The sequence below is a fragment of the Lonchura striata genome, chromosome 3, assembly GCF_046129695.1.
Source record: "Lonchura striata isolate bLonStr1 chromosome 3, bLonStr1.mat, whole genome shotgun sequence".
In the NCBI taxonomy this organism is placed as follows: domain Eukaryota; kingdom Metazoa; phylum Chordata; class Aves; order Passeriformes; family Estrildidae; genus Lonchura; species Lonchura striata.
In genome coordinates, this window is record NC_134605.1 from 66,386,571 (window position 1) to 66,413,004 (window position 26,434).

At 39.3% G+C, this 26,434-nt stretch overlaps 1 protein-coding gene across 1 annotated transcript in view; it reads left to right on the forward strand.

The window, feature by feature from the left end:
* FRK (fyn related Src family tyrosine kinase) overlaps positions 1 to 26,434 on the forward strand; it is a 53,781-nt gene that overhangs the window by 10,719 nt on the left and 16,628 nt on the right. Inside the window, exons 2-4 of the mRNA XM_021555508.2 lie at positions 18,326 to 18,447; positions 24,751 to 24,911; positions 25,529 to 25,697. Coding sequence (XP_021411183.1) covers positions 18,326 to 18,447; positions 24,751 to 24,911; positions 25,529 to 25,697 — 452 coding nt within the window. The remainder of the gene's footprint in view (positions 1 to 18,325; positions 18,448 to 24,750; positions 24,912 to 25,528; positions 25,698 to 26,434) is intronic.

The following is a 26,434-nucleotide window of genomic DNA, read 5'->3' on the forward strand; positions in this document are numbered from 1 at the left end:
CCAGACTGCACAGTTCTTTATGAGTCCCTCTGGAAACAGTGTCCTGGTTGTCCTCCTCTGAAAGCTGACCTGGCAGAGGACACAAGTCCACCAGACTGCTGGCAATAGTCTGAGGTGTAAGCCCAAGTCCAAGACAACCCAAATCCAAGAGAGAGCTCTGCACAAAATGGATGAAGATATCTGCTCTGCCACCAGTGTCTTGGGCAGGCACAAGGGCTTTGTGCTTCTCAGGGCTTCTGTATTATTTCTATACTGAGTTTCTCTGTGAGAAAAGAAAATAATTTCCCTGGAAGAATTTTCTCAAGAAAATCAATTGAGTGCTTTTGGAAGCTGTAATGGTTTAAGTGAATGTATGATTGAAAATTTTCTTGTCTATTTGAGTTTCCCATGGTGTTAAATCAATTCATGTTATTTGTGTTCTCTGTACCATGTTAACATTAAGGCTACCTCAAGGTTTCCACTTTGTTCCTCAGTTATGAACAGCAGAATTATTACTACTTTTACAGTATATTATATCAGTGTAGAATTACAAATATATACAGCTACTACTAACATTGATGCAAGATTTTACAATGCTATTTGAAAGACTCTATGCAGCAGGAATAGGGCCTCAAGAATTTATTTTAAGTTTGAGGGTTTTTTAAAGAGGTGATTATATGGCTGTATTTCACATCCCAAATCCTAAAGCAATGGATGTTAAAGACAGTGGTAGCCTTTTATTGACTCCAAATGCAAGTTGTTGTTTCAGAACAAGTTTTAAATGCAATGGAACCTTTATTCAGGTGCAAAACTACAACAGAGAATAAACATTGACAATTGACCTTAATGTCTTAAATGGGACTTGGGTAACTAAAACATCACAAAAAGTAATATGATATCACTTTCACCTACTGTTTGTTTTCTTCAGAGCAGATTAAATAATACAGCATGCAGATGGCTAATATTGTGGAGAATGAATACAAATGCTAAAATTAATTATACAATAGAAAAACAGGGACTCACAAAATGAGATGAATTTATGGATATTTCAAAAAATGAATGCTATCAGATTGTGATTTGTTTCCTGTTGTGCAGTGAACCCGGTACTGGGTGATCTATGCTAAATTACACAGCTTATGCCCTTGGCCTTATAATACTATTCCTACAGGGGAAGCAGTCACTTCCAGTCATTACTGAGTGCAAGAATGGCCAAAGGTGCAATGGTTTGTCATCCTGCAGCAGATTCAGAGCAAATCAATTTCCATGTTTGCAGCATAGTCAGCTGCCGTTATCAACTACTGAAAAATGAATGTAGTATCATTTGTAATCCCTTACAACAGGTGACAGTATGGTCATGGCCCACCATGTCCTTGCGGGAAAGGTTTATACACAATGTGTCACAGAGTTTTAGACTAATGCACAAGTAATCTTGGTGTTTCTGTTTGCAAGATAGTAAATTTGCTTTAGACTGGAGGAGGAAATGCCTGCCATTGTGATGGGCTTAAACCAACTTACTCACTGTTGATTTTTCCCTTATCTAAACAATCCCACACAGTTACTTTACTGTAAAAACCTGTGAAGCCCTGACAGGCCCTTTATTTAGTGTCCTTTATTTAAGGTCCTTTATTTAGGGCACAGCTCATTATTTATTATGCTGAAAACAGTGGCATAACACAAAACAAAGGTATTTCTTGGACTAAAACATACTTTAGGGGCTCAGTCCTTTTTGACACATCTGTTGCCCTCTTCACATGAGAAAGTAATCTCCTGCAGTTTCTTCATCTCTGCCCCAGTGATTTGTTAGTGGAGCCTGGGGCTCCTTTTGTGTCTCAGATTCACATAAGGTCAGTCTGCCAGGGTAGGTGAGAGTTTTATGTTTGTAGCCATTGGGATTGTGCGGAGTAAGCTACTGGTCAGTGTTACAGTCCAGTTATCAGTGATTAGTAAATTGAAACCATCTGTTTTTAAAGACACTACACAATGAAAGTGTGGTGAATCTGCTCCTTCAGTCTAGAAGTATAAAGATGTTTTTTTCTGGTAATAACCTGCAAATTCTCATCTTGCTACAAAGAAATGATAGTAAAAGTAATGCCTAATTATGGTGGTAGGTTCAGAGACATTCAGTCCCCAAAATATTACCTCTGTTAAATAAAGTGCTATGTTTTCCATATTACAGTATTTAAGCATCTATGTACATTGTAAATTCCAGAAAGGTAGTGACTATAATATATTAGAAACATAGGCTTAAATTGCCTTGTTTTAGCTAAGGCATCCTTTTACATGGATGAACGTATCACTTGTGTTCTAGTGCATATATTCATTATCAAATATGAATGGGACAAGAGAAAGGAAAAATGTCTCCTTTTTCCTGGAAGAAAGAAGCAGAGAGGTTTCTCAAGAATCCTTCATTTTAGCTTTGTATGAAATCAAAGTATGTCCTGAAATAATGTGAAGGGTATTGCTTGGTTTTGTCTTGTATTTAGATAATGTAATCATTTCTGAACAAAATTGAAAGGAATAAAATGGCTATATTTTGTTGGAACTTCTATTTGAAAATAGATACAAAAAAAACCCTTTAAATTTTAAAATTATTCAAATGGAGTACTTTCTCAAATTAAACTATAATATTTTGTTTAGAAAATAGATGGAAAAGTGTAATTTAATTCTCTTTTCCTTTTTGCTTCTATGCCTCTTCTCATATCTCCTCTTATATTCTGCCATCTCACCAATAAAAAATCTCTCAAGTCTAACATAAATTTAGTGTTTCTGGAAAAACACCAACCAGTCAGCTATATCTGCTGACAAGAACACTAGGAAAATGTTATCCAAAAGCCAAGAGAAAAATGGGATCTGTTATTTTCCAAAACTGTATTTCACACTGTAATGATTATTCAAAGAAAAATTGCAATGTTGATCTCAAAGTGTGGAAAATACAGCAAAACTTAGTGTGTTATGACAGACAGTCACTTTAAAACATACAGACAGACTTTTAAAAACATAAACTAGTGTTGTTCTGTTGCTTTGATAGATCTCTGCTGCTTACATGGTACAGAAATGAGCCTTTTTTTTACAAAACTATTTTATTTACATCTATTCACATGTTCTGTGTTTTTCTCTGTGGAAAGAAAACCAAACTTATTCCATCCACTGTGAAAAGACTCAGAAGCTCCAAGTCCCATACACAATGCACACAAGATAGTTCTCATTTTAGTTTGTGGTAAGTTATTCAACAACAGTGTTCTGAGCAATATGCATGACTCAGTGCTTTCCGTATGAAGCAAATTCATTGTAGTTGCCAAAGGTTAAGTGTGATACCTGACACAAGTGCTCCTGAAAACCTGAATTTCTGGTTTCACTTGGAGGGAATTGGATTCTTATTGTGGTAAATAAGTAATCAAAACTGTGCTGAGTCATTGTACATAAACAGTTTAAATGTGTTTTTATATCAATTCCAAGTCAGGTACTCTCTGCAATGTGTTAAGATCTCAGATGATTTACTTATATAGACAGAGAAGGGTGTTATATAAATGTTTTTGCACAACCTCTCCTGACTCAGTTTTTGCCTATGGTACTTTGGTGAATGAGGTTTAAAGCAATGACTTCTAGACAAAAAGTATGTGATGAAAACTAATATCAAATTATTCTTTTGATAAGTACAAAAATGAGAGGTGTGATGAATTAAGAAAGAGACAGAGAAAAGATCTGTGTAGAGCAATCCTCACAGTGAGAGTTAGTCTGTGAAATTGTTTCAAGAGATGTTCTGTGAAATTGTTTTCCCAAGTAGGACTGAAATGGCTGCCAAAGGCCAGGTTCCCTGTGGGAGCAGGGTAAGAGGAAAACCAGCATTTGCTGAGCGATGCAGCAGCTCAGCAGCAGGCTATAGCTCTTGGGCACTGAATGCAGTCCTCAACTTTGTCTTTCTTTTCTCATCATTGCCTACTAACTCTGACTTTCTTCTCTCAATCCATCCACTTGCTAATCTTCTATGGTCCTCTCAGCTTTGAATTTTTACTGTCCTGTTTTCTCCCTTCCTCCCGTAATGTCCTATGGCTTCCTTTATCATTAGCTTTACATTCCTAACCTCTTAAATTTTGTACTTCCATATACCTTTCAGTATCTGATAGTAAATGACAGTGAGAGATGGACAGAATTAAAAATGATCCCAGGCATGCCTGTAGAAAGAAGTAAGGAGGAAGGGCTTTGCCTGAAACCCAATTGTAGGTTTTCTGGATTCTGCCCAATTAAAGTCTGCAAGACTGTCTTGGTTAGACAAGACAGGAGTCTGTGAAAGAGGGCAAAGCCTCCTGTGCAATGGAGAACGGCAAACCCCCCTCCCTCTGAATTACGAGGATCTTTAAATTAAAAGGCTCTCAGGCAAAGATATGGGAGTGGGAGTAACAATTCTTTACTAGGAGAAAACTAGACAACAATTTAAAAAGGCAAATGCAATCGGTACAAACAAAACTAGTGAAAGAAAAAGTCTAGAACCTGAGGAATGCCAGTATCAGGTTTTGCTGGGACAATTGCTTTCCCTTGCAATAGTTGGTGAGTTGCAGCTGAAGTGGTGATCTTTAGAAGGGTATAATTTTCCTCTGAAGATCTGGTGGCAGTGGGGGCCGGTCTTCCTCTGCGCCGGGGTTGCCTCCGAGCTCCGCTGCCGTCGCCTCTGCGCGCCGGCTGCTTCGCTGCGAGTGCCGCCGAAGAGAGAGCGAGAGAGAGCTGCTTTCCCCGGGAATCCCGCGCAGAGAGAGAGAGAGCTGCTTCTCCCGGAGTCCCGCGAAGAAGAGGGAGAGCTGCTTCCCCCCTCTGGGTGGGACCCCTCACTGGTGTTACATTTTTTCAGCCTTTCATTGAATCAGTCAAAGGTGTATACACAAACCATTGTCTCTGAGAGAGATAACAAAAACCTGTCCAACCGGTTCGCCTTCGACAGATGGCAAATGGAATACAAGCTTATCTTACAACCCAGGACATTATCCACCCCTTATTCTATTTCCATCTGCACACCATGAAATCTTACACCCAGTTCTCTCTTAAGACTAAGTTTCCCTGTGGTACACAGCGGGTCTCCCCATCTTCCTGCATTACCCACCAAGTGTAACCAGGTCCTTGAGCAAAGACAATCCCACGAATGGGTTGGTCTTTGCCTGAGGTGGGATTAATCCAAACAGTTTTCCCTAAAATACCTTTCATATGTACTACAGGGACCTTATCTCCATCTACTGCGTGTAAGGGTTCTGACTGAGCAGGGCCAGCTCGATTGACAGACCCCCGGGTGTTGACCATCCAGGTTGCTTTTGCCAGGTTAATTTCCCAGTTTCTAAATGTTCCCCCACCGAGTGCCTTCAGGGTAGTCTTAAGGAGTCCGTTGCACCGTTCAACTTTGCCGGCAGCTGGAGCATGATAGGGAATATGATATATCCATTCGATACCATGTTCTCTGGCCCAGGTGTTGATAAGGCTGTTCTTGAAATGGGTGCCGTTGTCAGACTCAATTCTCTCAGGGGTGCCGTGTCTCCACAGGACTTGTTTTTCCAAGCCTAAGATGGTGTTCCGGGCAGTGGCATGAGGTACAGGGAAAGTCTCCAGCCATCCAGTGGTGGCTTCTACCATGGTCAGCACGTAGCGCTTGCCTTGGCGTGTTTGGGGCAGTGTGATGTAGTCAATCTGCCAGGCCTCCCCATACTTGTACTTGGACCACCGCCCACCATACCATAGGGGCTTCACCCTCTTGGCCTGTTTGATGGCAGCACACGTCTCACAGTCATGGATAACCTGGGAAACACTGTCCATGGTTAGATCCACCCCTCGGTCTCGTGCCCACTTGTAGGTGGCATCTCTGCCCTGATGACCTGAGGCATCATGAGCCCATCGAGCCAGGAACAACTCCCCCTTATGGTGCCAATCTAAGTCTATCTTTGACACCTCTATTTTTGCTGCCTGATCTACCTGCTCGTTGTTCCGGTGCTCCTCATTAGCCCGACTTTTGGGGACATGGGCATCTACATGACGGACTTTCACCGTCAGCTTTTCCACCCGAGAGGCAATGTCTTTCCATATATCAGCAGCCCAGATTGGCTTTCCTCTACGTTGCCAGTTGGCCTTTCTCCACCTTCCCAGCCAGCCCCACAGAGCATTGGCTACCATCCATGAATCAGTATAAAGGTAGAGCTTTGGCCACTTTTCCCTTTCAGCAATGTCCAGAGCCAGCTGAACGGCCTTGAGTTCAGCGAGTTGGCTCGATCCACCTTCTCCTTCGGTAGCTTGTGCAACTTGGCGTGTGGGGCTCCATACGGCTGCTTTCCACTTCCGGTTCATCCCTACGATGCGACAGGAACCGTCAGTGAAAAGAGCGTAGCAGGTCTCCTCTGCTGGTAGTTGGTTGTATGGTGGAGCTTCTTCAGCCCTTGCCACTTGTACCTGCTCCTCATCATCAGTGAGACCAAAGTTTTCACCTTCTGGCCAGTTCGTAATTATCTCCAAAATCCCAGGGCGATTCAGGTTTCCAATACGGGCGCGTTGAGTGATGAGGGCAATCCATTTGCTCCATGTGGCGTCAGTGGCATGGTGGGTAGTAGGAACCTTTCCTTTAAACATCCACCCCAGCACCGGTAGTCGGGGTGCCAGGAGGAGTTGTGTTTCTGTGCCAATTACTTCCGAGGCTGCTTGAACTCCTTCAAAGGCAGCCAAGATTTTCCTTCTCTGTGGGAGTGTAGTTGGCTTCAGACCCTCTGTAACTTCGGCTCCAGAATCCCAGTGGTCGGCCTCGAGTCTCCCCAGGCACTTTCTGCCAAAGGCTCCAAGACAACCCATGGTTCCCGGCTGCAGAGTAGAGCACATTCTTGACCTCTGGTCCCGTTCTGACTGGGCCAAGGGCTACAGCATGAGCGATCTCCTGCTTGATCTGGGTGAAGGCTTGTTGCTGCTCAGGGCCCCAGTGGAAATCATTCTTCTTTCGGGTAACCAGATAAAGAGGGCTCACAATCTGGCTATACTCAGGAATGTGCATTCTCCAGAAACCTATGGCACCCAGGAAAGCTTGTGTTTCCTTTTTGCTGGTTGGTGGGGACATAGCTGTGATCTTGTTGATGACCTCAGTGGGAATCTGGCGCCGTCCATCTTGCCATTTCACTCCCAGGAACTGGATCTCTCGGGCAGGTCCCTTGACCTTGCTCTTCTTGATGGCAAAGCCAGCTTCTAGTAGTATCTGGATGATCCTCTCACCTTTCTCAAACACTTCTGCCGCTGTGCTCCCCCACACAATGATGTCATCAATGTATTGCAGGTGTTCTGGAGCCTCACCCTTTTCTAGTGCAGCCTGGATCAGTCCATGGCAGATGGTGGGGCTATGTTTCCACCCCTGGGGCAGTCGGTTCCAGGTGTACTGCACGCCCCTCCAGGTGAAAGCAAACTGAGGCCTGCATTCTGCTGCCAGAGGAATGGAGAAAAACGCATTAGCAATATCAATGGTGGCATACCACTTTGCTGCCTTGGACTCCAGCTCGTACTGGAGTTCCAGCATGTCCGGCACAGCAGCGCTCAGCGGTGGAGTCACTTCATTTAAGCCACGATAGTCCACAGTCAATCTCCATTCTTTGTCAGATTTGCGCACAGGCCAGATGGGGCTGTTGAAGGGTGAGTGGGTTTTGCTGACCACCCCTTGGCTCTCCAGCTCCCGAATCATTTTGTGGATGGGGATCACGGCATCTCGATCCGTCCGATACTGCCGGCGGTGCACTGTCGAGGTCGCAATTGGCACGCGTTGTTCTTCCACCCTTAGGAGTCCTACTGCAGAGGGGTTTTCTGACAGTCCAGGCAAGGTGTTCAATTGCTTAATGTCTTCTGCCTCTACAGCGGCTATTCCAAAAGCCCACCTGAGTCCCTTTGGGTCTTTGTAATATCCGTTCCGGAGGAAGTCTATGCCTAGGATACACGGAGCATCTGGGCCAGTCACTATAGGGTGTTTCTTCCACTCCTTCCCAGTCAGGCTCACCTCAGCTTCCACCAGAGTCAATTGTTGTGATCCCCCTGTCACACCAGCAATGGAAACAGGCTCTGCCCCCACATGTCCCGATGGTATCAGAGTACACTGTGCACCAGTATCAACTAAAGCATCATATTTTTGTGGCTCTGATGTGCCAGGCCATCGGATCCACACTGTCCAGAAGATCCGGTTTTCCCGTGCCTCTCCCTGGCTAGAGACAGGGCCCCTCTAACACTGGTTATCATTCCTTCCCTGGGCATACATACTAGAGGTCCCTTCAAGGGGGTCTGACAGATCGTACCCACAAGCTTGGTCACGGGAGGTTGAGGCTACCTTCACTTTGGTGGAACTCCCCCGGTTAGAGTTTCCCTCCTTGAGTTGACGGACCCGTGCTGCCAGGACAGAGGTGGGTTTCCCATCCCACCTCCCCATGTCTTCCCCATGGTCACGCAGGAAGAACCACAGATTAGCCCTTGGGGTGTACCCTCTCTCTCTAGCTGGGGATTGTTGGGTGCTGATTCTGGGGCCTGTGACTCTCACGGGTGCTGTATTAACCTTCCTTATCTCCTCCCTCATCTCCTCTTTAAACTCCTTAATCACAGCTGAGATATGAGCCTGCATTGGGCCATTAATCATACTCTCATAATTCCTAAGTTTGTTGGCAACAGAACCTATTGTCTCCCGGTGGGTGTCAGCATTGATCGTTGCAATGAAGGTGGCGTATTGAGATGGCCCAAGATTTGCCAGACTCCACAGCATTTGTCCCGTACACCTGACCTTGTCAGGGTCATTATTGTGTCGTCCATCCCTCCCAAAGAGTACCTCCAATACTGCCACTTCCCTCAGCTGTTGGATCCCTTCCTCGAGGGTCTTCCAGCGCATTCTATGATGGTGCTCTTGCATTCTCTCTCTGTGGATAAACCTCTCCCTGACACTCATTAAGAGCCGCTCCCAGAGAGAAAGGGACCCTGGTTCCCTTACAAAAACCTGATTTATACCCGAGTCCTGGGTCAAGGGTCCCAAGTTCCTTGCCTCACCACCGTCCAGCTGCACGCCTGTACCCATAAGATCCCAAACCCGGAGTAGCCAGGTAGCATAAGCCTCACGCCCTCGTCGCACAATGTCTTTATGCAGATTGCGAAGACTTTCGTACGTCAGGGACTCGGTGATGATAGCAATCTCTGGCTCCCCTGTGGGTTGTGAGGTTCCTCCATTCCTGTCCCTATCTGCAGGGTGCTCTGCTTTCACCTTAGACTTCCTTGTTTCTACCGGGGCCACTGCTGCTGACCGTGACTGCCTTTGTGGTTCAGCTGGAACCTGGACAGTTGTAACATCTGTGGGTTCCACAGCTGTACTATTAGACTGTCCCTCCTCAAGGCAAAGGGCCGGTTTCTCACCAGCTGGGGAAATGCACTCCTTCAGCATCTCTCGTATCTCCTTAACCAGAACCCTCACCCAATCTGGGCGGTTCATTTCTGAGGTGGGCTGTGGGGCAGGGTCAGGCTCTGGAGCAGCAGCATCTCGAGTCTGTGGTGTAGGTGTGAGGGTAGTTATCCAGGTTAATCTTCCCTTATCTCTGAATGCTAAATATAACAGGACTATCAGCAACACCACCCATTGTATGGTATCATTAGCACTTATAAAGGATCTTAACCCTTTGAGAACTGGTGGAACAGACCCAAAAAGATGGTTAAAAGGTTGAGAGAAAGTTTGCCCAGGTGCTATTTCCTCGCAGTAGGTACCGTTATTAAAGTAACCCCAAAAACATACAGTTAACGTGTGATAGCTATGAATCCATGTACCTGCCTTCCAGAGGAAATTAAAGATCCATGAATTCCTCACCCAATTAACCCAGAAGCCAAACTTGATAACAGACACCGTAGCCTTAGTCATAGGACCCATTTTTAGATAAGGGTCTGCAAATGGGAAAAGTATAGCTACGATCACATGCCACCCAAACCAAGGTAAACTAGACCACATGGTGATGCTGAAGATGTTTTTACACACAACAAAACCAAATTACTTAAGAACTGTTAATCCTTTTTCCCTCTCAATGCCCTCGGGCCTCACGTTGATGCGCCAAATTCTGTCTTGGTTAGACAAGACAGGAGTCTGTGAAAGAGGGCAAAGCCTCCTGTGCAATGGAGAACGGCAAACCCCCCTCCCTCTGAATTACGAGGATCTTTAAATTAAAAGGCTCTCAGGCAAAGATATGGGAGTGGGAGTAACAATTCTTTACTAGGAGAAAACTAGACAACAATTTAAAAAGGCAAATGCAATCGGTACAAACAAAACTAGTGAAAGAAAAAGTCTAGAACCTGAGGAATGCCAGTATCAGGTTTTGCTGGGACAATTGCTTTCCCTTGCAATAGTTGGTGAGTTGCAGCTGAAGTGGTGATCTTTAGAAGGGTATAATTTTCCTCTGAAGATCTGGTGGCAGTGGGGGCCGGTCTTCCTCTGCGCCGGGGTTGCCTCCGAGCTCCGCTGCCGTCGCCTCTGCGCGCCGGCTGCTTCGCTGCGAGTGCCGCCGAAGAGAGAGCGAGAGAGAGCTGCTTTCCCCGGGAATCCCGCGCAGAGAGAGAGAGAGCTGCTTCTCCCGGAGTCCCGCGAAGAAGAGGGAGAGCTGCTTCCCCCCTCTGGGTGGGACCCCTCACTGGTGTTACATTTTTTCAGCCTTTCATTGAATCAGTCAAAGGTGTATACACAAACCATTGTCTCTGAGAGAGATAACAAAAACCTGTCCAACCGGTTCGCCTTCGACAGATGGCAAATGGAATACAAGCTTATCTTACAACCCAGGACAAAGACCTAGAGAAATCCCTGACTTTTCACTATTTAGATTCTTAGGCCATTTATGGGAAGGTTTGAGTTTTAAAAAATGCTCTTGAAAGGAATCTTGCTGGCCTGTGTTCATCTTTATGATTTAGCCAGACTAAAGATTTTTCTGGTTTTGTTTGTTTTTATCTCATATGTTTTGGGTTTCTTTTGGTTTTTGGTTTTGTTGTTTTGTGGGAGGTTTTTTTTGTTTGTTTGTTTTGTTTTGTTTTGTTGTTTTGTTTTATTTTTTCCCTTGGAAACTCTCATCAGATTCACTGTAGACTATACAGGGAAAAATTGAAGCAGGCTGCCTTCATCTCCCACTCTCTTCTTCATGCACACACCTCATCATATATAAAGCACCTTTTTTTCTTAATTATGTTATATATGGAAGGCTTTCATCTATGCAGTGATATTTCCTAATTTTTTGAAAAATCAACTCTTGAAGCAATGCTATTACTTCTTTAGTCTTATAATTAAAGCAACATAATATTTTCTATCAGAAGAGCTTGTTTAGTTGTTTTTAATTTTTCCAGGCTTTATCTGATTGGGTGTGAATTTTCCAGGATTGATACTAAGCACAGGTGAGGCACAGGCCATCTCTTTCTCTGCCTGAAAGCAAAAAAAGTGGCTCAGAACAATACAAGAAATCTGTTTTTCATGTACGTTGCAAAAAGGGCTTGATGTTTAGAAGGGAAGATTACTGCACCAAAAGTGTGTGCTTTTTTTCTAAGAAAACTTTGCTTCAAAATGACGAAGGCTTTGAAAATAAGATTATATTTTATATGTAATAACTGAACATATTATTAAAATTTGACAGTCACATTATCTATTTATATTTTGGAAAAACCCAGAAGTGCTTGGAGCCTTCCTGTCAGCATAGAGAGGACTTGCTGGTGGCTCCCTTGGTAAATTTCTGCCCCTGTTTCTGCAGTATTCTTTACCCACAGCAGACTGCAAACCTGGCATGGATTAAAAGCTGGTTCAGCAGCCTTCTTTGTCCTGCATGGATGACAGCAGAGAAGAGTGGTGCACACAAGTCTGTTCAGGTTTCCATGTGCTGAGTAAGGGCAGTGGTCACAGGGTGGTCATATGATGAAAGTAGTTGAATAAGACCCTGGAGTCTGTCTCTTTGTCTCTTTAGCTTTCTACATCTCTCCTTGTCTTCTCTGGCATGGAAATTAGTGCCTATTGCTGTCCAGATAAACCACTACATACTGCAAAATGTTAAATTCCTGAAAGGCAGGCCCTTGGACTTTTCAAGTTGGACATCCAAAATTAGTAGAAAATACTCATAGTATTTTCATATTGCCTTAGTCCCTTTCTGGGCTGTTTTTCCAGTGCAGAAAGTATATTACAAGGAAAAGAGCCACAAAAATAATTTAATGAATATTATAAAGCATTTGGATATACAGTGATGAACACTGTAATAGAGGCTGCTAGAGTAGAAGCCATTCATGTAATTTTGTAACTGGCATGGAGAGCAGATGCTAAACAAAGTAAATTGTTTAAAACAGTAAATGAACTCTATCTATGCAATGACAAAAACAAAATAGAGGGTAACTATTCAGTGAACAGCATTCATTTTAACACTGTAGGCAGCACTGGATATGACCATGTAATTAAAGATGGTATCACAGTGGATCTTCTGAAAATGGCTGAGTGGGTGCCACGAAAGCAATATTAATATTGTCATCCCCTAAATTTGAAGTACTTCAGTGTGCAGTTACAGCTTTCTATGACAGTAGATTTTGAGGCATTTTAAATGCAAACTTCATATGCTGTTGGAGATTTTCTATATTTGTTTTAGCTCTTACACAAGCTTTCTTCATTCCAGAAGAAACTGGGTTTCAGAATAGAGAGTATGTGGGTTTGTTTTTTTTTTTCTTCAGCCAAGAATTTTGCTCTAAATGCAGTAATTCTTTGCTTTTCTCAGTCAAAGAAACCTATTCTCTTCAGCCTAGTACTACACACACAGTTAACACACTTGAGTTAATCTTCTGGAGGGCCAGATAACCTTTTTGTCAGCACCATTTGTTCCCTAATGGAGACTTCTGGTTGAGAACTACAGGAATCTCAAAAAACCCTCTCAGCTGTTGACATTTAGCAGCCTCAAGAGACTTACCCCTACATGAGAAAGTAAGTCCCAGTTGTAAGCACTTACAAAAAGTGAGAAGCAAGATGCCCTTATGCCACAAAGTGCTGGTCCAGGATAGGATTGTGCTGTTCATTTTAACATTTTCAGTAATTTTTGAAAATAAATGTTATATGACTTATATTCGTTATATACATACATACATACATACATACATACATACATACATACATATATATATATATATATATATATATATATATATATATATATAATTTTGCTGTTGTTCATTCTGTTGTTTCTCCAAATGTTGTTTAAACATTTTTCACCATTTTTTGTCCCCTTTCCTCCTTCTTCATTCCTGTTGTAATGATCACAACTTCTATGTATGGTTGGACCTTACTGCTGATTCAGCCCTGAGGGCTTTTGCTTTTAACTGAACATTAACAAAATTAAGACTATGTCAGATACCTCTGCTTTTAGCCTTATCTTACCTCCAGTGACCTGCAATTTGAATGAAAAACTGAAATAATCTTTCCATATCCCAGCTACAACTACATATTAAAGGAATTTGGTGACTTCAGGTATGATGTTGTGGAGTTAATTCTGACTTTTCTCCTGTATATATTAAATCTAAATAATGGTAGAGGATAAAAGTGGGAAACAGGTGAGCCTTAGAGGAAAGGGGTGAAAAACTTCCACATCATTTTCTCTGCTGGTTTTCAGTGGGAATAACAAAAGAGCATTGAGGGATCTGCTGGGATTTTGAAGAAAGTTAAAGATTGCTGATGCTATTTCAGGGTGGGTGTTTCGCTTGGTCATGAGCATCTTACCCATGTCCCAAAGGGGGATGCTCACAGAGTCCTTAATCATAAATTTAGAGTAAATTGTTGGAATACAATTTTGAAGGAGCTGCCCAAGGAGTAACATGTCCAAAGAAATATTTTGTCTGGCCCATGAGAGAAGTGCTTTGGCTAAGGCTCAGCACGCACCTTGTGTTGGAGTCAGGATTCAACATGTTAGGGATTCAGAAGAGAACAAGAAGAGAGTTGAATGTAGGGAGGTGTGGGGTCTATGAAAGGGGTGTCCAAGGAATGGCAGGCTGCCAAATAAATATTTATCCTGAGAGCATGTTCATCTGGAGCATGGCTAAGAATCCTTTTTTTAGGAGGGGATAAATTCTGAGTTTTGGATAGAGCTAATTTCAGTACAGTAAAAGCCCATACTTCCCATAGGTTAGTTGAGATCTTCTGCAAAATCTTCAGTCTCTATCTCAGATAAGTGCATTGCACAGATTTGATCAGAGGGGGATTTTGTATTAATGAGAAGGAAAAATCCTAATTTGCATAATCTTTCTTTTTGTTATGGCAATATTTGTGGGTTTTTTGTTTTTCACTGGGGCTTTTGTAATTTTCTAGGCATATTACCAGGCACTGGAAGTGTTGCCAGTGATATAGCATTGGAGAACTTTGCCTCCACATTTTTCTTTGCTTTAGCTCTTGGGCCATGTTACTCCTCTTCCTGCCGTATCTTCCTGCTATAGGAAGTGTAGTAGTGACTACTTTTATTTTAGCAGATTTTTATGTAGCAAAGCACAGGGAGACAGAAAGCAAAGCCAGGTAAATGGGGCTTTGACCTTTAGATGAAGATCAGCAGTGCATTGCACCATGGAGGATAGAAAGCTTCTCAGGAAAGGCAGTGGTGGAGCCAGGTAACACTACCAACTTCCCCTGAGTTCATGACTCCATCTTAACTGAAACTGGGCTGAACAGGTAGGCAGGAATGAGTGTAAGGTGATGTGGTCTCTATTTCTTAAAAAAAATTGCCCTTCACGTATAAACACCAACCTTCAGCTAGATGATGATTTCCTTTGCTGGACGAAGGTCTTTAGAAGTCTCAGCAGTGATACTGTCAGAGTCAGGGACCATGCCATGACAAAACCTGCTATGATCCATGATGTGATATGGTGATGATAAACATGCTAGTGAACTAATGGCCAAAAGAGAGGTGATTACTACACTCTCAATAGCCACAACAAATCTCACTGCTATTCCAGTACTGAGCATCATCAGCAACAAGTGAGGACTGTGTTTGTTATGGACCTATAGGAAAGCCATGTTTTCTGGCTCCAAAGTTGTCCTATATGTGGTGGCCAGAATGACCTGGAAGTACCATGAAATTTTTTAATGAACGTATTCACAATAGTGATGAATGATGGTGTAAGCAAGGATTTAGAGGAAGCTGCTAGAAACAATCTCCAAGAAACTGATCTGGCATCCTACACTTAAAAGGCAACTGGGGTGTTGGATGCAGTGGTGGCCAAGATGTTTCCTGGGTCTTGCTGACAGAAGAGCACTATTGCTGCAGGCAGCTTCTGCTAGAAATGGGAAATTGTGCCCAATTCTGAATGCACTCATTTGTGCCATACCTGATCCAGCACTGAAATCATGATCCAAAATGGCCTGGCTGTGAGTTGAAGTTCAGGCTGATACTGTGTAAGAATTGCTAATTCAAATTTCTCCTGGACTGTCTGGTGTCAATTCACTGCACTGAAGTCAGAGAAGTTACTTAACTAGTTCAATGGATAGTGCTTAATGTTTAGTTCTTGCTTTCCAAGTGTTCTGGTAAAACTTTCATCTGTCCTTGGGCTATAAAACATGAATAGATTTACTGAGGATTGGGTGTTGTTTTGGTCTGACCTTCCTATCCTGCAGAGCAATATCTTGTGGTGAGCAATTACTTTGATTCATTATTACTTTTTAGAGCACTTTTCCTTCTAAGATACACAATTTTGGATGAAGTAAAATATTAAGCCTTTTGAAGCAGAAGTTCAATTGCTAGAAATTGAAATAAGCTCTTCACGGTTTATAAAAGGAATTTAGGCTTCCATTACACTGAAAATAGTACTTTAAATTCAGATGTGCTTTAGTTAAAAAAAAAAGTGAATAGTAAATTAAATTATTTGCTTTGAAGTTAAGAGATTGTTTTTTTCACATTCAGTATTACTTTTGGTACTGTATAATTATTATTGCAAACCAAATGGCTTTGAACTAAGAATCAAATATTCAAGTGCTATTAAAAGTAATTTTCCCTGTATTTTTCTGAAACAGTTTAATCAGATCATATAAAGTCAAGCAAATGAGATAATACACAATATGTATCCACTTTTCACCCTCCATAATAATTGCTTCAGTTACACTTACCTCCTCTAATACTGTTGCTCTAATTATATTACTTTGCAAGTTAGGATCTTTTTAACTGCTAGGCTTATCTGGAGTCAGAACCTACATATTATATATCCTCTATATAACCTTTAATGTTAATTTCATATTGATTTAAGTGAAGTTTTTCCAACCTAATAAAAATAAGCTGAAATGTTTTGAAATCAAAGAAGCAGATACTTATGCTAAATGTGACGCACTTATGTGCATATTATTTTCCCAAATCATGGTTTATATTGTAGACATGGTTTTACATACAGAGTAATAGTATATTAATTTATATATTCAAAGTACCAACCAACAGTTTCAAATGAACAGCTGCCTCTAGCTGCATAGATTTTATTACTGCTCAAGTTTTCAGCTTTAGAAGTTTGAGTTACTAACAATGTATGTTCAAATGTTGAGTCACATAAAGACTGTATTTTGACTATGGCTATAAAATCCAGTCTTGCTAACAATGCACTGGAAGCTGTTTTGGGTTTGGTACAAAATTAAATTATTGAAAGTATTAAATTCTGAAAATGTACTATCCTTGTAACCCAAGAAGAAAGGAGACAAAAAATTAAACACCTCTTCATATACAGTCTAATGAGGATTAGTCACTTTGAACATGATTGAGTGATAGCTAATACTTCAAGGGGAAAAATATTAATTTTTTTTTGCTCATATAGTTTGTTAGATTTCAGATGTTTTTCTCAGAGCAGGTGTATTTAGAAATTTCAGAAAGATTCTAATTTAGATTTTAGGGCTGACAGATTTTCTTTGCGACTTGAATACAGTTGAACTTGGACTCTCCTTCCTTTGACAAGAACCTTAGTCAAGGATTTGAACATTTATTGATTGCTTAGTTTTCTGCAGTTTAATGAATGAATTAATTAAATTAATTAGTTGAATTAATGAACACATTTAACTAATTAAAATTACTTCTAACACATTACAGATTTCTAGTTAGATTACTTTACTTGCCAAATATGTATCAAGACCTATTTTATCCAAATCATCTTCAACTCAGCAGAGAGGAATATGGTTTGGAAAATCTGTCTTTAATTTTCTTTTGTTAATAAAGCATATTAAGCATGGGTTAGTGCTGTCTGTATTTGTCTCTTTTTATTTCCTCTTTGTTAATACAAACCCATTTATCAGTCCTCATGCTTGATCAGCTAAGGCATCACTCAGTATTTTCATTTATTTCCTCCATTCCTCTTGATGACTACAAGCCTAACAGATACTAAAATAGTTTGTTAGTGACTTTTCACCAGTAATTTACAAATCAAGTGGCAACTTACTTGTGATGCATTAATTTATATTTGAAGTTTGTACAATAGTTTTAGTTATGATTAATTTAAAAGGAATTCTCCTATGAGTTTGTGGCATTTTTCTGATACCTATTTATCATCACTTGCTTCAAATAAGAGGTGGAGCTAATCTTGGAAAGAGCATGTTTGCTGGAAGGAAGCTGAAAATGCTGACTCATCTCTGTCTTATTTCTCTTTAATTTAAACTCAGACAAAGCTGCAAGAGACCTAAATCCTATCTTCAGAGGAGCAAATTAAAATTATTGCTTGAACAAGCCTTTGTGAGCTACAGGGTTTTGAGAGGAAAAAGTGTTTTAAAAGCCATAGATCTAAGCAGATTTTCACAGAACACAGGTGTAGAGATATTTGTAGTGACTTGAGGGATACACTGGTTTTCTTTGTCAAAAAGCAGCAAAGCTGAGAAATTGCCAGTAACTCATTTGAGATATTGACTTGGCAGTGGAATGGGGAAGCAAGGTGATTTACGCCTTGGAATCTGAGAGCTCTTCTGTAGTTTGAGAGATCTTTTATATTTTAAGATGTTGGGTTGTTAGCACATACCTGCACTTCTACCTGGTTCAAGTGGCATCAATGGGCTTGGCATAAATTTCTGCCCTTGTAGGCTTCGCAAATTTTCTTGATGATTTTTTCTGGGGCAAGGCCAGTCTGTCACTTCTGAATGCTTGTTGCATTGAAAGCAGTAAGACTTTTCATCAGAAATAAAATCCAGATTTCACTCAAATGTGTAAGCGATGTTTTCTTGCAATAAATTTGTTCTGTAGTTCTTGTTGGCTTTTTTTCTCCCATACTATTGACATTTAATTAACATAGCACAGATTATCTCTTAGTAAATATCCAGCATATTTATAAAAGCTAAACTGTCTTCCTGGTATGTTTCACTGAGTGGTAAAATTAATGGCTTTTATTTGTTCAGATGGTTCTTTGGCTCAACCAAACGAGCAGATGCCGAGAGACAACTGTTGTATCCTGAAAACAAGGAAGGAGCCTTCCTAATCCGAGAAAGCGAAAGTCTAAAAGGCGAATACTCACTCTCAGGTATATGCTAGTTTTTCATCTGAAGCAATGTTTTAAAAATTTTTCAGGTGGTGTGGGCTTTTTCATCTTCAAGATCAATAAACTGTGGGCATGAAAATGAAATCAAATTCATAATGATGTTTTATTTTTTTCCCCAGGAGATATATAAAGAAAACTTGGCAAAAGTAATTTGAGTTTATATTTTATAAACTTTGTTTATCAATATACTCAGAACAGAAATTAACATTTTTATGATTAGTACTTCCAGTGTTCTAGCTGTCTTAATATAGATAGTATTTTCATGACCAAAGCATAAAAAATTACTTTAAAATTGTACACTACATCTCTCATTAGTACAGAAAACAAAAATAAAAATAAAAGCATGTTGACAGATATCTGCAATTTAAGAAAAGGAGATTTCTGTTAAAGCTAACATTTAGGTTATATTTATTTGTTTTCAGGGATAAAATCATAGGAAGGTCATCAAATCTGAGTTTTAGAATCAGTGCTGTTTCATTGAAAATTTCACTGTAAACATGGGCAAAAAAATTGATGATGATGATGCATTTTGAAATTTATTTAAGTGCTTTATTTGAATATGAATTATTATCAAATTAGGACACTTATTTGTTAATAATTTTACTCACATTTGAGTACATAAGTACATTTAAGTACATTTTTCATTCTGTAGGTATTTGCCATTTTAGATAGTAAATGTGATTGTTCATTTGTTGTTTTCTGTGAACATTTCCCATCAAACTTGTCATACAACTGTGAGTCAGGAGTATAGTGTTGTCATTGACAACAGGGTTATACACCCAAACTTCCTGTTCTACCTGTATTAATTCCAGAACCAGGAAAGGATTTTGATGCTTGTGAATAAATCATAGGTAGTCATGAGCAGAATTATGTCAATAAAATGAGAGGAACCTCGTCCATAACCAGATTCTTTCATATTGACTCCTCTTTTGCTTCTGAACATTACACAGAAACACAGCTTAATATTGTGAAGAAACATATTCTTGGTTTCACTTTCCCAATTATAATTAAAGTGTATGTACCTGCAATGTCTTGTGGTAATGTGAGGAATGCTTATTATTGCCAAGACAAAGAAATGTGAAATACAGGGGTGTTTATTGAAATAAATGTGATATTTGCAGTACTGGGAGAGAGTTTACTCCACAGTTTTCAATTTGCCCTCAAGGAAGCTGGTCCTTGCCATGAAGTGGTTAAAGGAAAACTACCTTTAGCAAGGAATCAGACTGCTCCTGAGCTGTGACAGAACTGTCCCCTTTGTGTGTGCACATTTTCATCCAGGACTGTATTCCAGCCACAGACCTTTCAAAATGCTTTCTCTACATGTGCCAATTTATTGCTGTGTAACATGTTTCAGCTTCCTTCAAATTCATCCATGAGCTGATTTCATCCAAGGACTGGGCTAGACTGATGACTGGGTGGTATTATGCAGGGAAGGAAAGACAAGTATTATCTTAATGATGGCATGTAAATACATGGCACACTACTAAAAATCAATGAAAAATCTTTTGTTTGTGCACCTGGTTGGAAATGAAAATTCTTTTTATTATTCTTTCTCCTTTTAGGAAAGATTTAAAATATTAACTATTTATCCTGCATCCTAACCACTTCTCTAACAGGAAAGTAGAAGTATCTTAGGTAAACTAGAGAAAAATCCAAGAGAATGAAATAAATATTAGGCCAGCATTTGTAGTGGTATAAGATCAACCTTGATGCTGCTGTTTAGGTTTTTTTTTTATTACAAATTTTGGATAGCAAATTTATCCTGTCTAATCTAGTATACTTGATTCAGTTATGAAATCTTGTGTTAGACTTTTTTTTTTTTTTTAATTATAAGCTTATTTGGGAAGAGGAGATTTGATGATGAATTATAAGAGCAAGATATGAAAACAATAGTGTTTGTTTCATGTTGGTTTGCTTGATTAAGGAAGGTGAAAGTGGCACTGAAGAAAATAATATACACAGAGGCAAGGCTCCAGCTGCAGGAGCTAGTTCTCCTTCATGCACAAACATGAATATATGTATCATCTCAGATTTATTAAACATTTGTGCTCTTTTAGGCAAAGAAAGAGGATAAACTGAAGCAATCTGCAGACACTATTGGTGGCATCATTTCCCAGTGCTGCTATATTCTTTAGCAGCTTCCCAGAGTTGAACATAATTTATCCCTAACATGCTACTTCATCCCAAAGAGCTAAATATTATTTGCTGCTTACTGAATCGACTTAGCTGAATGGCATCTGTTCGTATTGTGCAAGCTCTTTCTCTTCCAGCCTAATAGTCTAGATGGTCTATGGTCTAGATGTTTTATGTCCATAATCTTATTACTTACTGTCTGCTTCTTGGAAAGCTAGTGCATTCTAAAGCAAACAATGAAATAGTTTGTGTTGTGGGAAGCATTAGTAGGTAAGAAGGTAATTCAGTTCACCAGGTTCTATGGAGAATAGAGTTTTCCTTCATCCTTCTTGTTTGTGCCATCAGAAGGAATTATGAGACACTAAAGCTGAGGAAGAAGGATGGCTTCTATCTCCATGGTAGCTGATACACTGAAAGGGGAGAAATCACAGCTTGATATTTTGGAATATGCCCCTAATTTTGGTTTCAGTTTTTTTCAGTCCAGAAACATTAGACATCAAAAGTCCCATCTTCTCTAGCTCCAAAAGCTCTAGCTTTTATTGCTGCTTTTGGTTTCATTGCAGAGTAGATAATAATAGCTTGAAGAGAAGGTCTTTCTGATAGCTGTCAGAATTAAGGTCTTTAAGAAAATATTTTAATTCTCTATCCAGCATGTCATTTAGGTAAAAAAGAATTTGACGAGGAAGACTTTTTTCCTTTTACCCAAGAACCCATAAACTGATTTTATGTATTTCATGCTTGATTTCATACTCATATGGACAATGATATATATAAAAGATTTTATGTTAACTAAGGAGACAAATTATCTCCTTAGTAAGAAAAAAAAATTGAAAGTTCAATCTTTCATGAAAATTACACTTTTTACTTCTAACTTTCCTTTTTGGGAAAACTTCAATTTATGAGGTTTGGATAATAAATAATTATTTAAATTAAAACCAAAATTCATGTTCAGAAAGGTTTTTATCATCTGTGAATAGTGAAATGGAAAGCTCGTCAAGCCAGATAGGCCCACGACATATATTACTATAATTTTAGGGTGTTTGACATTTTAAAAATAGTTTTGCCCATTTTAAAAATGCACATGTTGTCGACAGATTTTTATGTTGATGACTCCAGCATCTGGTGTGAAATGCATTAAATTTTAAACATGTTGCTGCCATCTTAGATGTTGCCTCATTTTAATTAAAAGCCATAATTTAGATGTGCTCAGCTTAATTGAGTGTCATTGCCAATGATAGCAGGAGGCTCTGTACTTAGCCCATCACTGAATAATGGAATCTGAAAGACTTATTGCATTAAATAACAATGTAAATAGTTTGTGTTTTCTTCAGCTATTTTTTCCACGCTTCTAAAAGAATATTATTCCAGCATAGTTAAAACAGGATGTTGTTTAAGGTAGCAGACTCACAGAACTGGCAAAATCATGGCTATACTAAAAGGATGATTTTGGATCTGCCTCTGCACCTGTTCTGTGCTGGTGGGAGTGATCTCATGAGTCACCCTCCTCCCACATCCACTCTGGGCATGGAGGCAGAGCAGAGGTGCTGGTGGCAGTGGTGCATGGCGAGTCCTGCAGGAGGGCTTTTCCCAGGAGCTGTGTTGGGACACATCATTTTTGGCAGTAATGGAAAATTAATGTCTCCATGACTCATTTGGTGAAGGTGTGGACTCTGCTGATGCCACCATAAATTTTTGTGCTCTGGGGAAGAAGGAGTAAATTATTTTATTCACATTCTTCAGGTGGCAAAATTTACTTCTCCTTAACCTATCATGTGAAGATAGATAGCTAGGAGAGGAAAATTCTTCTGCTAGACTGAAACTATGTAGAAATCTAAAGAGGAGCTGTAATTCTTTTGGTAAGGGCAAGCTGAGGAGAAAACCTCTGCAGTCTTTAAACCCAGTTATTGTCAAGCTGTGTGCAACTGAAATTACAATCCTGTCCTGGTTAGTAGTCTGGCATGGATGTAGAAATGACTGGAAGGGGTTATGGATAGTTCTTTCCTGAGTGATATATGCTCAGTATAATTTTGGCAGAGGAGCCATGCCATGCTGCAGAACTTCAAGTGTGTGCTGCAGAACTTATACAGCCAAATTCAGCTCTAAAATAAAAGTAAATAACCTCCTGTCTAGTACTGCACTTAACTCAGCTACTTATTACAAGACTATATGAGTGCAGAAATTTTTCTTCAGTTTCTTCACACAAATCACTACTTGACCTGCATGCTGTCAATCATAAGGCTTTTTAAAAACCTCATTTAAGAAATTAGAGCACATCCTTCAAACCAGCTTTTGCATTATTAATATTAGCTGCTTCGCAAATAATAGTTATAATACTGCTAATAAATAAATCAGGTAGTCAAACTGCTATTACTTGTGATATACAACTGAGACTGCATTAACACAGTCATCCTGTTGCCCTTTTGTTCAATGCATCATAAAGGCTAATTAGTTTGTCTGGATTAATTTTCCTGTGAACTTTGGAAAAGTCATTACATTTTCAGTCTGTTGTTACTGAAATACTCTTTCCTTCATTTTGCTTCAGCACCATTTCCAAATGGCACATCACAAAAACATTCATAAATTTTACAGTTAAAAAGTAGTAATTATGGGTAGTAATTCAAAAAGAAACATAATTTGAAAAGTGCAATGTAATATGGATTTTGTTTACAAATATTCTCATTCCTGTCCTCATGCAGAATTGTAAGTTCCCAGATTCCTAAAAATGCTACCTGTGGTGTAGTATTTTGAAAAGCTCCTGTCTGCTCTCTGGTGGTCTTGGATGACAATCACACGGTACAGTGCAAAAATATTTGATCATCCACAATAATATTTAAGGAAGGAGAGATTTCCTCATTTATTTCATCATTTCAATGATGAAAAAAATTATTCTTCCTATAATAATAGGCTTGGCTTATATCATGCAAACAATTCTATATTTTTTGTACATACAATATGCAACCATGTATTCTTCTGTTATTATCACCAAAGCTATTGTCAAGATGAATGCAGTGATACAGTATAAAGAATCTATTTTCTAGGTTTATTGTGGAACACTGCTAATGTTAGAGCTAACAGCTGTGGAGTTCTTTGGAGCTGAATCAATTACCCTTCTGTATGTAATTTAAACTCTCCACTTCCCATTGAACATGGACAGTGATGTCTAAATTATGGAGCGTCTAGGAAATTACACCCACATACATAGCAACTAAATACCTTTACAAATACAGTTCAGCTCTTCTGAACTGCCCTTTCTGATGATTCTGAGCCTGCTATTGCTTCTACTGATATTCCTTTGTAAAAATCTCTAAAGGAGTGATCTCCAAACTATTTTTAATTTTTTTTCTTTTATTTTTTGTGTGTCTGTGTGTATGATTTATATACATTTTTTGTCTCTCTCTGATCTTGTGCTGGTTGATATCTAGCCCCAGCATTCAGTGGCTGAGCCTTTTTTCTGACACATATAAAGAGTGCTCAAATGGTCACAGGAAAGGACACTGACTGTCACAATATGCAGATAAGTAATTTGCAGGAGGTGAGGAATAGCCTTGTTGATTAAGACACAACAGATTAGAGTAAAAACATTCCACTGAAAAGGAATTAATCAACTACCTGAAATACAGTATTATTCATCTGATTTTTATATATTGCAAACATGCACAAATTTAAAAAAAAATCCCTTGGAAGATGTGAGAACTCAGAGAACCGTGGCTATGTGGAGGGAATATCTGTTTCCTCTAAAATGCCTGCCAGCCCAGCAGCTGCTATTTAGAATGTTAACACTAAAATAAAGGAGGATAAAGGAAATATTAAAAACTGACTAAATGATTGCTGTCAGTTAGATGCTTTTGGCTGGTTTTGGTGTCCTCAAACATGGGAAACACAAGCTGCCTCACAGAAGATATATTTATGTACTTCTACATCAGTTCTCCAAATCAGAATAGCTGAAGACGGATAGACAAGATGCATTAAGCTATCTGAACAATGGGCTTTGGTTTGAAAGAGGCTTTTTTTATAGCTGTCATATTTGGAACCAAAATATTTTATTTTAAGGTCCTCATAAGTATATTTAGGAACATTATGATGGTTTGGGTATAAATGGTATTGTGCTACTTCAATAGTTCCTGGACAATTAATGTATTTAAATCTTTTTAGTTTTTGATGGTACATCTGTGAAGCACTACAGGATCAAAAGGATGGATGGAAGCTTTTTCCTAACCAAAAGGAAAACTTTTAAAACTTTGAATAAGTTGGTTGACTATTACAGCAAGAACAATGATGGCCTCTGCGTGTTGCTCAGACAGCCATGCCTAAAGGTAAGGCATGAATGCCACACTGTGCAAAGTATTTTTCGTGAGCTAACTCACCAGCTATCAGAAAGTGTTGACCCCATATCTGCTTCTACCATTTCAGAATGTTAAGGATCTGCTTGTTTTCAGGAAGTTCTGGGTAGTGTTACAGTTTCATTCTTGAGGTTGACAAATTAATAATAAAATACCATGCCCTTTTGAAAAGAATCATCAAGTGTCTGGGGGGGGTGGTGGGGGGAATATGCCAAATCATGATTTATGAATACCTTTTTATAAATATATATGGAGATGAAATCGCCAACTTCATAACTCTAGATGTCCATATGTAATTACTGAGACAAAACCACAAGGTTCTGGCAACCAATATGTCACTGTTCAAAGAGCTTGCTAAAGGGATGATTTCTAATTTTTGTTTTTAATGGGAGGATATTTTCTTTAGCATATTTCTCATTTCTAACAAAGAGCACCCAGTATGAGGGTTGTATTTTATGTTTTTGGCTCACTTTATTGCATGTGTGTACTCTAAAGAAATATTATTTATATCTGTTCCAGCTTTACATTACATAGTTAACAATGATTTGTATATGTTGTTGATTGTCAATTATTTATTTTTTATTTTCGAGATGCAAACTCCTGCTACTTTTGATTTGTCTTACAAAACTGTTGATCAGTGGGAGATAGACCGACGGTCTCTGAAATTGGTGAAAAAATTAGGATCTGGTCAGTTTGGTGAAGTATGGGAAGGACTGTGGAATAATACCACCTCTGTGGCAATCAAAACATTAAAACCAGGTATGTGAATTATTCTTAACTGTTGATAACATGAACTATTAGCAAGAGTGCTTCTTTACTTATTAAATGCTGCAGCAAAGAGAATCTCTCTGTATATGCTTAAAATCCACACACCTAGACTTGAAGATGTCAAACTCTAGGTCCAGATAGTCTTTGTTATTTTGAATTAGAATTTCATACAATTTTTTGTTTCTAGATGAGCTGAATTAATTCAACATCTGTGTCACATAAAAAGGAAACCACAACAAGAGTTGTAAATATTTTTTATAGTATTGTTTGTGTGGAAATGAGTAACTGTAGATTGAATAATCTGTAGGTGAAGTAATTGATTTACAAGCAGTTTGTCATTACTAGGATTTTTCTAGTGATTGGGTGCTATATAGCAGGGATTTCTTTGATAATATAGAATATTTACAATGCTAAGTTTGTACTTAAGGAGTGCTTTAATCCTAGTATTGCTTGAATCAATTTAAAAGTTTTCGATACACGACATTTTGCATGTAATATAAGATTGTGACTAATACAGCTTTTAGCATTTTTCTTAATTTTGTTTCATTAACTTCAAGTAATTTGTGCATTTTCAGTTGACAACATAAAATATCTGCCAGCAGATGGCAAGAACCACATAGATAAGAGAGGCAGCCTGGATGATATACATGTTTTTTAGAAAGAGATAACAACACTAGCTGTGGTTAATTGAAAAAGCTTGTGTTGGTCACTAATGAACCTGATTCAGG